This window comes from Talpa occidentalis, unplaced genomic scaffold (assembly GCF_014898055.3).
Source record: "Talpa occidentalis isolate TD23 unplaced genomic scaffold, MPIMG_talOcc4v2.1 talOcc4.12, whole genome shotgun sequence".
NCBI lineage: Eukaryota > Metazoa > Chordata > Mammalia > Eulipotyphla > Talpidae > Talpa > Talpa occidentalis.
The window spans coordinates 47,885,795-47,897,749 of record NW_023601212.1 but is presented as its reverse complement, the minus strand read 5'-3'; the positions used below and the strand labels follow the sequence as shown (position 1 = coordinate 47,897,749).

General features: G+C 52.9%; 2 protein-coding genes across 3 annotated transcripts; one reads left to right on the top strand and one right to left on the bottom strand.

Moving 5' to 3' along the window:
• Positions 1-4,953: 4,953 nt before the first annotated feature.
• Positions 4,954-8,799, top strand: NR2C2AP (nuclear receptor 2C2 associated protein). Its single transcript, XM_054693393.1, has 6 exons — positions 4,954-5,055; positions 5,141-5,322; positions 5,495-5,585; positions 5,741-5,846; positions 5,922-5,990; positions 6,276-8,799. Exons 2-6 carry the CDS (start codon positions 5,285-5,287, stop codon positions 6,392-6,394), a joined length of 423 nt encoding a protein of 140 aa, XP_054549368.1. The 5' UTR covers positions 4,954-5,055; positions 5,141-5,284; the 3' UTR covers positions 6,395-8,799.
• RFXANK (regulatory factor X associated ankyrin containing protein) lies at positions 5,446-11,927 on the bottom strand. 2 transcript variants are annotated; one of them, XM_037506241.2, is made up of 10 exons: positions 11,821-11,927; positions 11,068-11,207; positions 10,394-10,588; positions 9,238-9,321; positions 9,046-9,111; positions 8,687-8,787; positions 8,376-8,501; positions 7,967-8,033; positions 7,524-7,604; positions 5,446-6,670 (listed from the first exon to the last, which is right to left on the bottom strand). In XM_037506241.2, exons 3-10 carry the CDS (start codon positions 10,578-10,580, stop codon positions 6,600-6,602), a joined length of 783 nt encoding a protein of 260 aa, XP_037362138.1. In that variant the 5' UTR covers positions 10,581-10,588; positions 11,068-11,207; positions 11,821-11,927; the 3' UTR covers positions 5,446-6,599. The 2 variants fall into 2 exon arrangements, with proteins under 2 accessions (XP_037362138.1, XP_037362139.1); XM_037506242.2 differs by lacking the exon at positions 11,821-11,927 and adding an exon at positions 11,472-11,528.
• Between the last annotated feature and the right edge of the window lie 28 nt (positions 11,928-11,955).

Below are 11,955 nucleotides of genomic sequence, written 5' to 3'. Positions count from 1 at the left end.
GTAAATCCCTGATACACTACAATATGGATAAACTTTAAAAACATGATGCTGCGTGAGAGAAGCCAGGCACAAAAGGACACATAGTGTGAGATCCATTTAAATAAAATGTCCAGAATAGTCAAATGCACAGATTTGTGGTTGTCAAGCACTGGAGAGGGGGATGGAAGTGACTATCATGGAGATGAGATCTCCTTTTAGGGTGATAGAATATCCTAGAACTAGATCGTGGTGATGATTGTACAATAATGTGAGTATAGTTGGTTTCACTGAAATGTACATTTAAAAATGGTAAATGTTGTGCCTTTTATTTTTTTTAAAGATTTATTTATTTATGCATACAGAGCTGGGTACAGGCCAGAGATGCAGGGGTGTGTGTGTGTGTGTGTGTGTGCGCGTGCGTGAGAGAGAGAGAGAGAGAGAGAGAGAGAGAGAGAGAGAGAGAGGATCCACTAGAGACAGAATGGGGAACAGAACAGGCAGACTGACTGAAATACACTGCTGAGGGAAGCAGCGGGCATGACAGGAAAGGTTTGCTGCACCATGTGGGTTTCTCCCTGGCCAGCCTGGGAGAAACTTGTGCTGCAGAGGCTGTGGATGCTTCATAGTGTGGTGCTTAACCCCTTGAGCCACCAGGGAGGCCCTGTTGTGCCTTTTGGCATAATGAAAAATGATAATGTGAGGGACAAAAACCAAAAAAACCCTAAGGAGATTAAGCCTTCCCTACCTTGCTTCCCAAAGACTGAATCTTCAGCACAGAAAATGGTCCATGCCAGGGAAAGGGTCTGGGTACTGCATCTTGTGTTCTGAGTGTGCATGTGCATGCATGTGCCAGCTCTGAGAATGGATCTCTGTCTGGTGTTTGGGGTAGGCAAACAGAGAACATGATAGTTTTGGCAGATTACTAAAGAGGAGTTGGGAATAAGTGAGGTGTGAGGGGGGGGGAACCCTAGGGGTGCAAACTCAGCAACTTTCTGCACTTGTCAGTGTCTAGCAGCCAGTGTCTACTGACTGGTGATGGGGATTGTAACTGAGCCGTAGCCCAAAGGATACCATGACACTTGGCTTACTATCCCATTCCATATCAGAGAGGAGGAAATGGAGATTGGGGACCAGGCAGATGTGAGTGTCTGCAGGCTGGTGTGAAGGGGGTGGTTGTGGCTGTGGTAGGGAACTGGGGTCCGGGTGTGGTTGTGTGATGTGTGTGGGAGCAGAGCAGTTTGGCCTCCACAATTTCAGGGTTCAAAACTCCTCTGCCATTCCTAACAGGGTGACAGTCATTTTGTGTGTCTGTGCCTCAGCTTTTGGCCATCTAAAACAAGATAATGAACAGTTCCACTATAAGGGTTGCTGGGACAATGAAATGGGAAGTTAACACACAATGTGGGTGCTGCCATCATATTGTGCCCAATTTCCAGCTGGGAAAACTGGGGCATAGGGGGACACCTCTTGTTTGAGGCTGCATACATGAGGAAGGGCCAAGTGGGAGCCAAAATCTGTGATATCAGAGCCAAGTTGACCACCCACCCCCTCCCTGCTCAGGTCGCTCCTCCTTCTCCTGCTGGTGCCAGGCTGAGCTCAGAGGGGCTGGCCTGCAGCCCAGAGGCAGGCTGTTGCTGGGGGCTTGAATGGGGTGCCCTTGCCTGGGAATTTGCTGGGCTCAAAGAGCTATTTATAGGCCAGTGCTGGGATTGGGCTTGCAGCCCCTAGCCTTGAGTGCCTTCTCTGTCCCCCATGCTGGGGCCCAGGCCAGGGGCTGCTGCCAGTTGGGGGAGAGGGCTGGTGGGCCAGATCAGAGACATGGAGGATGGGCCTCCTGGAGAGCTAGGTCTTAGAGACAGATGTTGTCCCCAAAGTGCCTCTCAACATACCTAGGGTGATGCGTGGGCATGTCACATGCAACCATGTTCACATCTGTCATACACCATGTGGGTTTATGTTACCAGTACCACTCATACCCAGTTACAGTGACAGCAGACAGCACAGGTATCTCAGGTACAACCACGCCCAGTTAGTTACACAGGCCATGTATAAGTCATACAGATCATACATATTACACAGGTAACATACAAGTTACACAATGCCAAACAAACTCCCTGGCACACACAATCTCACCTGACTATACAAGTCACAAATGCCACAAATAGATACACCTGCCACACACAGACTCAAGTAGTAACACACAACTATACCTGGTCATACACAAGTCATGCCTACTGCTGCATAACTAAACTCATTTGTGAGTGTGGCAGGTCCTAGATTTCCTTCACACTCAAACACACCCACTGTTCAAAGCCACCACACCTTAGCTTTCCTGACATTTGCCCTACATTGTTCATACCCAACCACCTTACAGCTGTGGGCACAACTACCGATACTGTGTCCCTAGTATTGGGTGTACAGGCCCCCCAAGGCCATGCTCACAGCACAGCCACTCACACTCACCATTAAACACACTCAGTCTCAGCCCAGGAGTTCCCACTGTGCAAATTTACCTCAGTTACTCCATCCTATGTCATCCCCTCCCACTGTCACTGTCACCTCTTACCAGACTCCTAGTCTTATACCCCGCTAGATGGACAAATGCATCTGGCAGTGAGTGAATGCTTGTCCACTCTCGAGTTGGGCTTTGTGGGACCTGGGCAGATCCCAGGCAGACCCTAGGCAGACAAATCACACCCAGTCTTGTCTCACAGTAGATTGAACCTCATTATACTCACCCCCAAGACCCTCCAGGCTGGGGCCTTGGAGCAACCATCACACTTGTTCCCCATGAGGAAAATGAGGTTGGAAGGTAGAAAGAGCCTTTCCCTGCAGAGTTATAGGCAATAGGCTCAGCCATGAGAGGGGCTGCCTCCCCAGAGAGTCACCCTCTACCTAATCCATACTTACTATGTAACTTCAGCAAATAGCTGTCCCTCTTAGAGCTTTCATTTCCTTTCCTGAAAAATGCAAAACAGCCCAATGGAGGGAACTCTGGAGTCAGATTCGAGTCAGATTTGAGGTCCTGGCCTCCCCAGGAGCCAGGAGACCATGGTCAAATGACTGCCTCAGTTGCTGTGCCTCAGTTTCCCTCAGCGACCCGGAGGAAAGTCTCCTGGCTCTTCTAGAGCTCCACCTATCCCATGCCCTGGGGTTTGTGGGGAGGCAGTGCTTAGTCTTCTCTTCACTCAGGGGAATGAATGGACCACTTTTGGCTGCCCTGCTGGGATTTGCTAATTCCCTGGAGAAACAGGAGGCTCTTTCATGCCCAGGCGCCAGTGGGGTGAGGAGGCGGGAAGAAGGTACTGAGCTGGCCTTATCCCAGTGGGCAAGGCGGCTCCATGCCAAGAACAGGAGTTATGTTAAGGGCCCTAAGGCCATGTGTATCCTTGCTGAGGAAACTTGCCTGTGTCCACAATTATAAAATGGGGTGACATGGAACAGCAATAGCAGGTTTCCCCAGTCAATGGGTGGAGATAAGATGAGGCTTCAAGTCAGATACAAATGTCAGTCCCTGTTATGTGTCGCCCTGCTGAATTCTTCAGCAGTCCTATAAGTAGAATGACCCCCATTTCACATATAAGGAAACCAAGGCTCAAAGAGGTCAAGGTGTTTGTACCAGGTCACATGGCCAATGAGTAGCCCAGCCAGGAATTGAAGTGGATCTGGGCCCTCAGGATTCATGCTTTTCCTCCCTTCTTCTCAGGGTAGGGAGGTATTTCCTGCCAACCCAACCCTGAGACCAGCAGAGTCGGTCTGCATGGCACCAAACCCTGATTGAATACAGGAAATCCTGGCAAGCAGAGATTGATAAAGAGACCCTTCCGGGGGTGTCCCAGTTTCCAAGCCAACCCCCCTCCGAGAGTGGGCTTGGCCAGACGCTCAGAGGATGCTGGAGGACCATTCCCCCAATCCTTGAAAGGACTGGATCCCAGGCCTTTCAGCCAAAGCCAGGAGCTGCAGCCCTGCCAGTGGCAGCTCTCCCTGGGAACCCTTCATTCATGCAGATCAGATGGGGTTCCACCCTTCCTCAATCACCTCCTGAGACTGCTCCAGGCCCAGAAGGAACTGGCAGGCTCCATATATTTTATTCAAATTCATGGTTTTTCAGTAAGCGAGGCCCTTGCTTATACTGTACTCCCTGCCTGGAACTCCCTCGTGCCCTTACCCCCAGATTTTCTCACCCTGGTGAATTCCTGCCCATCCATTAAGGAGCAGGCACAATATCCCTTCTCCCAGGAAGCCCTCTACCAGGTTGAGCTCCTGTTCCCCAGACCAATATCTCTCTCTTGACCTCAGTCCTGGCTCCCCGGGACTGGAAGTACACATCTAGCTCCGCCTTGCTCGGATTGGAGCTTCCTCAGGTATGTCATGGTACCTGAGGCTTCTTGCTGTCCCCAGCATCACTCAGCATTGGGCTGGAAAGTAGGGGATAGGAGTTGTGTAGTGAATCACTGAAAGAAATCTTTAGTCTAGTATCTGAGGCTCTGTGTAATCTGATTTGGCAAACTCCTATTCATCCTTCAAAACTCACCTCACATACCCCCTCCTCCAAGAAGCTTTCCTTGATGTGGGAGACAGCAATTTAGTGGGAAGACAGTTTTTAGAGATTCACTGTACTGAAAACTTCATGGTTTCTCCCTCAGTTCTTCCTTTGGCCTCTGGGAGGCAGTGAGGTGCAGGGGCTCGGGCTGAGTTAGCAGTTACGAGAATTGATTCCAGCGATTTCTCCAAGTAGGAAGACATCATTACAGGAAGGCCTAGGGACTCCAAAACCAGTGCTCTATAGCCGCGGGCACCAAAGGACAGCGTCGGCTAGCAGCCGGCACGCAATCGCTCTAGGTACTAGCCTTCTCCAGCTCCAGGGCAAAAGCCACCACTGACGTGGCTCTTTAAGAGGAGGGGGCGGGGGGCGGGGCTCAAATCAGAGCCCGTCCCGTGATCGAGGCTGGGCGGGCCCGAGTCGCACTGCGCCTGCTCGGACTCCTGCGTTTCCGGGTCTGGGCTTTGGTGCCGGGAGCTGTTTGCTGAGAAAGTGAGCCTCGGAGAGCGCGCGGGTGTCCCTAAAATCCCGAGGTACCGTTTCCCTTTCTTGGACATGCTGTGAAAGGCCTGGCCGCTGTCACTGGCAGTTTTCCCGACACTCGCAGTCCCTCCCCAGGTTAACGCCCTCTTGTTCCGAGTTACGGGTGAGGACGTGCGGACCCACGTGTGGACAAGGGTGAGCCGCTGTGGCCGCGGGGGCGCTGGGATTTGAACCTGGGCTAAGCCCAGCTCTGCGCTCTGCGAGACCCTGTGAGCCGATATGACCCACTCTTTGGTTTGCTCAGAGACCATAAGCAGGTGAGAACTTGGAGGGTGTGGGCGGTGGTGGGCAAAGCCCTCGGCCTGGGGTGGTACAGAGGTGGACGGAGCTGCGGGTGAGCAGAGCTGCGGTCGGGAAGCCGCTGTTGCGGAGGGGGCGGGCACGTGGTGCGCTCAGTCTCTCTGCTCGCCCTGATTTTGGTGGCTCCAGGGTGAGTTCGGTCCTGAATCGCAACACCCGGCAGTTTGGAAAGAAGCACTTATTCGACCAAGATGAGGAGACGTGCTGGAACTCAGATCAGGTGGGGCACTTCCCTGGACTATCTACCCACCGCCAAGGGTGCTCCTGCCAGCTGGGATCTCCAGGGAGGTATTTCGGTTACCTTCCCAATCAAGGGCATAGCAGGACTCTGAGCTTGCAGTGAGCCTGGGCCTCAGTTTCCCTGTCTACTTCCAGGGCCCCATCCAGTGGGTGTTACTAGAGTTTCCCCAGCGCATCCGTGTCTCCCAGCTGCAGATCCAGTTCCAGGGGGGCTTCTCCAGTCGCCGGGGACGCCTGGAAGGTACTAGAAGAGCCTGGAAGGTAGGGGCTGGGAGGTGCCCTGGCCTCACAGTATAGCCCTTTCTTCATACTGCAGGTTCCCAGGGGAGTGAAGCCCTTGGCAAGATTGTGGAGTTCTACCCAGAAGACAACAACTCGCTTCAGATATCTTGTGTGGGCCTCTGGGGTGAGGGTGAGGGGGTGGTCTGTGGTGCTGAAAGCTGTTGGCCTGGTTGAACAAGTCCTGGCACATGACTTTGATCTGTGGCCAGTAGGCCTCCATTGTTTTATCTGTATAGCAGGTTGGTGATAACCTGTTCTGTGTGAAAGTCTCAGAAGGGCCCAAAACCCGCCGGTTACCCAGCACACTGCGGGTGTTGAAGGGGGGCTGGGTGGGGCTGCAGGTAGGAAATACTGTGCCACCTCTTTGCCTTGACTGCCCGTGCTAACACCTTTCCTGTGCCGGCTGCGGAGGTGGACCAGCTGAAGGTGACATTTGAGGATGCCACGGACTTTTTTGGCCGGGTGGTTATCTACCACCTGCGGGTGTTGGGGGAGAAGAAGGAATGAGGTTACTGGACAGCCACCTCTTCCAGGAAGCACAGCAAAGTCCCTCAAGTTCTGCACAGAAGGTTTATTGGTTCCTCTTGGGAAAGGCCCCTTCCCACCGTCTGTCCAAGAGCTGAGCTGCCTTTGAAGCCTGTGCTGGATCCCCCCAACTCTGGGTTGACCTTTTGCTTTGCTCCCTGAGTGTCTGAGTCCCAGTGGGTAGCCTTCACTCAGGGTCGGCGGGCACCAGGTTGCTCTGGAAGAGTTTGAGGATGTGGCTCTCGATCACCTGTTGCACTGGACACAGGACAGGCGGGAATGACTGAGTAGCAACTGAGGAGGGTGTGTGCGAGGGGTGCTGTAATATCTTGCCTTCCCTGAGAACTGCATCCTCCCCTCAGGGATAAATAGGGGTCTGCATCCTATGACTTGGACATGTGGAGAAATCCATGCTCCTCCCCAGGAGATGGAAGATGGAGGCTGCCACCCCAGGACCTCAGTGGAGGTTGGAGGCTGCCACCCCAGGACCTACGTTCATAAAAGTGAAGTTTTGGAGGCTTTATAAAAATATTCCTTGCCAAACAAAATTGGTGAATTATGACAAGAAGGGTTGTGGCAAATGACTTCTATTCCAAAGGGGGTAAACTCAAAGAAGGAACTGGAGATATCCCAATCCCCCAATTTCCCTGTGACACTAGGAGGTCTGTCTTGTTAGAATCTCCCCATTTTATGGATAGGGGAGCTGAAGGGGGAAGTGGGGTGTCAAACTAGGGTCAGCCGCTGCCCTTGCTCACACCTCCCTCCAGGAGAAGGTTGGCTCCATGACCCCTACATTGTGGTGTTCCCACCCAGCTAGACCTCTGTATGTGCTGGTCATCTTTCTTGGACACTGTCCTCCCTCACCCCAGGGAGCCCTCCCTGACCCCCACCCATCTCAGTGCCTATGTGTCCCTAAAACTGACACATGACGGCCTTCCACCCCCAGTACACAAGGAACCCCAAAACCAGAGCTAGGACATCCCCAAGCCAGGTGCACAGTGGCACTTGATGTTTGCTAACACAAATGCTCACTGCCAGGATCTGATATCTAAGGGGGTGTCCTGTGTTCCCTGTGGTTGCCCTGTCACTGCCCCTTGTGTCTCAAGCCAACCTTTCCGATATCCCAGAGCCACAGCCAGGTCCATAGGGGTGTAGCCAGAATCGGCCTCGGTAGTGAGATCAGCTCCTCGGGCTGCAAAACAGAGCAGGCACTCAATGCGGCTGGGCCCGGGAGCCAGAGGCCAGAGTCGGATGTGAGGACTTGGGAGGATTAGTAACCACCCCGCAACACAGCCATTGGTCTGCTGGTTGCCAATATGCCTGTGGATGAGAGATGAACTTGCAGATGATGTGTCAATAGAATCCCCATCCCCAGGGCTCCTGAGGCACAGAGTGTGTGGATGCTTGGCCAGGTGGCCAGATGCCCATTATGTTCTTCCCAAGTCAATCCTCTGATAAAAGCAGGTGGTGTTCACCCTTCCAAGAACTGTCAAGAGCTCAGACCCCTCTCCCGGACCCTCAGGAATCCCAAAGGGTCAGTCTACTTCCACTCACCCAGTAAGGCCTCCACACACTTCACATGGTTGCCACGCACGGCGTACAGCAACGGCGTCCCTCCATTCTGAGGATAGGGGTGGGGGAACCAATACTCTATTACAATATTTTCCTGACTTGTACAATAGCCGTACCGTCCAGTTGAATGTAGTTCCTCCTACTCATCATCTGACCTGTCTAGCTCCTTTATGTCTCAGCTTAAATGCATGCCCCTTCTTCCAGAAAGACACCTTCTCTGGCTATGTGAGCCACCTCTGGGCTCCTGCAGTTGCCTATGTGCCTGCCATTACAGCGTTGCTCACCAGAGTTCAGTTTTCTATTTGTGTCTGCCCCATGCCCCAAACAATTGGGAGGCTTAAGGGTGGGTCTATTTTATATCCTCAGCACTGAGCTGGTGGCGGCACCTCACCCAGTCGTAGATGTTGATGTCTACATCACGTTCCAGCAGCAACCCCACAATGTCCGTGTAGCCGCCCATGCTGGCCAGTGACAGGGCGCTCTCCCGCTCCTTGGCCAGGATGTGGGGGTCGGCACCCTAGGGGGCGACACAGGAGCAGTGACTGAAGGGAGGCAGAGGGAGCACTAATAGGTGGAATGGGGCTGTCCCTGGAATCTCAGAGTCCCTGTGGCAGCCCCACCTTACACATGAGACACCAGCAGACTCGGAGGAGCCCAACCCACCCTCCATTCCCAGAGACACCCCAGCCAGACCGGACGCACCCACTCAAGCAGGAAACGGACGGTCTCGATCTCTCCAAAGGCAGAGGCCCAGATGAGGGGGGTGAAGCCTCGCTCGTCTGGCTTGTTGATGAGGTTGTCGCCTGGCAGGAGTGGGGGGGTGTTCCACTGGGCTGCACCCCGCCCACTCTCCCCAGTGCTGTGGGAGTGGAATGGGGTAGGTGTGGGGGGGGGGTCAAACATGGGGAGAACACATACCTGAATGCACACCCATGGTCACCCTCACAGACATGTGTAGAGATAGGCACATGGACACACATGGGCACTCGTGGGTCATGTCAGCACTCGCACATACTAATACTTGGGATTGGACATGCCAGTGCAAGAGTGTGGACAATCACCTTTCCTCAGGTGCTCCTTCAGCTGGCTCAGTTCCCCCTGGGCAGCAAGCTGGTGAATGGATAGGGCTGCAGACCAGAGAGATGAAGAGTCCTCACTCCTGGTGTCCCAGTATACCCCTAGTCCAAAGTTGATCCTCTCAGCCCTTGCCACCACGCTATCTGACTTCCCTCTGGGACCAAGGATTCACTCACAGTCCAGGGTGGCTGGTAGGGCTGAGACCTCGTTCCCCCGTTGCCGGTTGGTGAGGGTTGTGGAGTGTTTCAGAGAGCTGCTGGCTGGGAGACAAGAGAAGAGCCTCAATTTCCCCATGGCAGATCTCTGGGGCTTCAGGCCAAACCTGGGGGCTTAGAACTTCCAAGAAAAGTGCCCACCATCTACTCACTCTACTTTCCCAGATATCAGGATATGCTTTTAAGGGACCTGTGAACAAGTAGGGGTGTCAGAGAGAAAAAAGGAAATAGAATGAAAGCCCACTTTGAAAAAAAGTTTTCAGAAGTAATTAAGAGCAGGTAGAAAAGTTGAAAAGAAGGAGGGCAGTGGTGAGTCTGTTTTAGACAAAGTGGTCAGGAAGGGCTGCTTTGAGGAGGTGTTACCAACTCAGCCCTGAGAAGAGATCTTGGAAGTGCATTCCACACACAGGAAGGAACCAGCAGAGATAAAATCTCTGGGAACTGAATTAGACATGTTCAAGGACTCTGGTCACAAGAAATCCTCAGGTTCTCAATGTTAAAGTCTACCATCTGACCCAACAATCACACTCCTAGGAATCTACTCTAAATTGCTGAAATCAGACAAAATCTTATACACAAGTGCTCACAGTGGCACTGGACACAATTACCAAAAGGGAACAAGCCACCTTCCCATCAATGGATGAAGGATGAAGGAAATATGGTTCATTCACATAGTGAAGTATCACACAGACATAAAGAGGAGTGAAATCCTGATACGAGCTACAATGTGGATGAACTGCAAACACGATGCTGAATGAAAGACCAGGCACAAAGGTCACATAGAGTGTGATCCATTTACATGAATGTCTGAAACTGGAAAATCCACAGACAGAAACAGATGAGTTGTCAGGGACTGGAGAATGAGTGAGAGTGACTGCTAATGTGCACAGCACAGGGTCTCCTCTTGAGGTGTTGAAGATGGTCTAGAATTATAGATAGATGTGATGGCTGAGACATGGTGAACATATTCACTGCGCTGAATCATACATAACTCTGGTTACAATGAAAATTGTTATGTGGACTTTACAGACAAAAAAGCAATCCATCTCAGGTCTGACATTCCACTTTCCAAGCATCCCAGAGGCCAAAGCTCAGAGGCCCAGGCGAAGTATCCTACCCTGAGGTGAGGAGGTGACAGCATCTGGTTCAGGAATTCCAGGTTCTGGGGTGCAGGGGAAGAGACTGAGGACCACAGTGTCTGAACTATCAGGGGCCTCATCCCCAGGGTCTTCAGGGTCCCCAAGTTCTGGGGCAAGGGGCTGTTGGGTCAGACTGAGATCCTCTGCAGGCTGGATGGACTCCATGTGGGAAGCTGGTGGTAGTGCCAAAAGAGGAGAGACAGCAATAAATATCAACAGCTCTTACTAAGTTGGCACTGGCTACACATGGTTAGCACAATCAGGGTAGGTAAATCACTAAGTGGAGAAATTAAAACTCGAATCCAAGTGCTTTTCACGCTCACTCATGCCCACCACCAGACACACACAGACAACATGCACTGCTGAAAAACCCAGGCACTGGGGTTAGTGTTTGTTCTAATCGCTCCACACACTGGATGTGAGAACTTGGCACACAATTTAACCTCTCTGAGCTTGTTTACTCACTAATAAAACGGGGAAATGAAACCTAAAAGAAATCATGTCTGTAAATAGCTGAGCAAGATGCCTGATACATGGTCATAGCTTAACAATTGTGATTATTTGCTTATTTTGGGGACAGTGAGGCTCAGCAAAGGTGTGATGCGCTCTATCCCACCCGTCCCCCCCAAACTGATTCCGGGGATCCACTCACGTCCCACGAGTCTCCTCTGTCAACCCGCGTCGCAAGCCGGGGTCCCCCAAAACTTGGGGACCCAATTCACAAACTTTTCTCCTCCAATTGATGTAAGGGGCAGCAAACTGGAACCTGGACCCTCAGCGTCCTAGCTTCTTCTGCCGGGACAGAGAGCAAGTTGATAGGAAATCGCTACCCCCACCAGCAGCTCCCCCACTGCGCCTGCGCACCCCCGCCCCCCAAAAGTGCGGAAGGCCCCATGCCGTAAGAGCTGCTTCTGGCCCTTTAAGTCTTGGGGGAGGGGCGTGGCTACCGCTGGGGCCCAAGCAGCGCAGTCTAGCCGGTGAGTTCTAGTCCCCTCAGGACCTAGAGGGGTGGGCGGGGCCTAGGAGAACGCTGAGGAAGTCTGTGCCCCCGCTTACCAGCCCCAGCTCCGCCCATAGATTTTTCCAGAGAGAGCCTATCGGCTCCAGCTTCGAATGGGTAGGCGGGGCTTCCCCTGTCCTGGGGCTGTGGGGGGAGAGGGTGGGGGGGTGAGTCCGGGATTTAAAGAGGCAGCACCATCCAACGCCATAGGATGTCCCCTCCGCTTTTGGAACTCATAGGCAGTGATTTCGTGACAGTAGGGCCGGTTTACAAGGAGGGCCTCTATGTGGAGCGTTCCCTCAATTCGTCTGCCCCCGAAAAAACGGTTTCGGGAAGGGAGGGCGCCCTTGCTTCTCCCCAGCCTAGATGTCCCTGCTGGAGCTTCAAAGGTGTGCCCCTCCTCACCGCCTCTCGAGTGACACCTTCCCACGCCTCTCATGACTCCTCTCTTGTCCGGGGCGACCAAGGAGTGGGGAAGACAGGCTGAACCGCACTGGAACTGGGGCGCGTGGCGTCGGGTTTCACAGGGGAAGGTTTAGC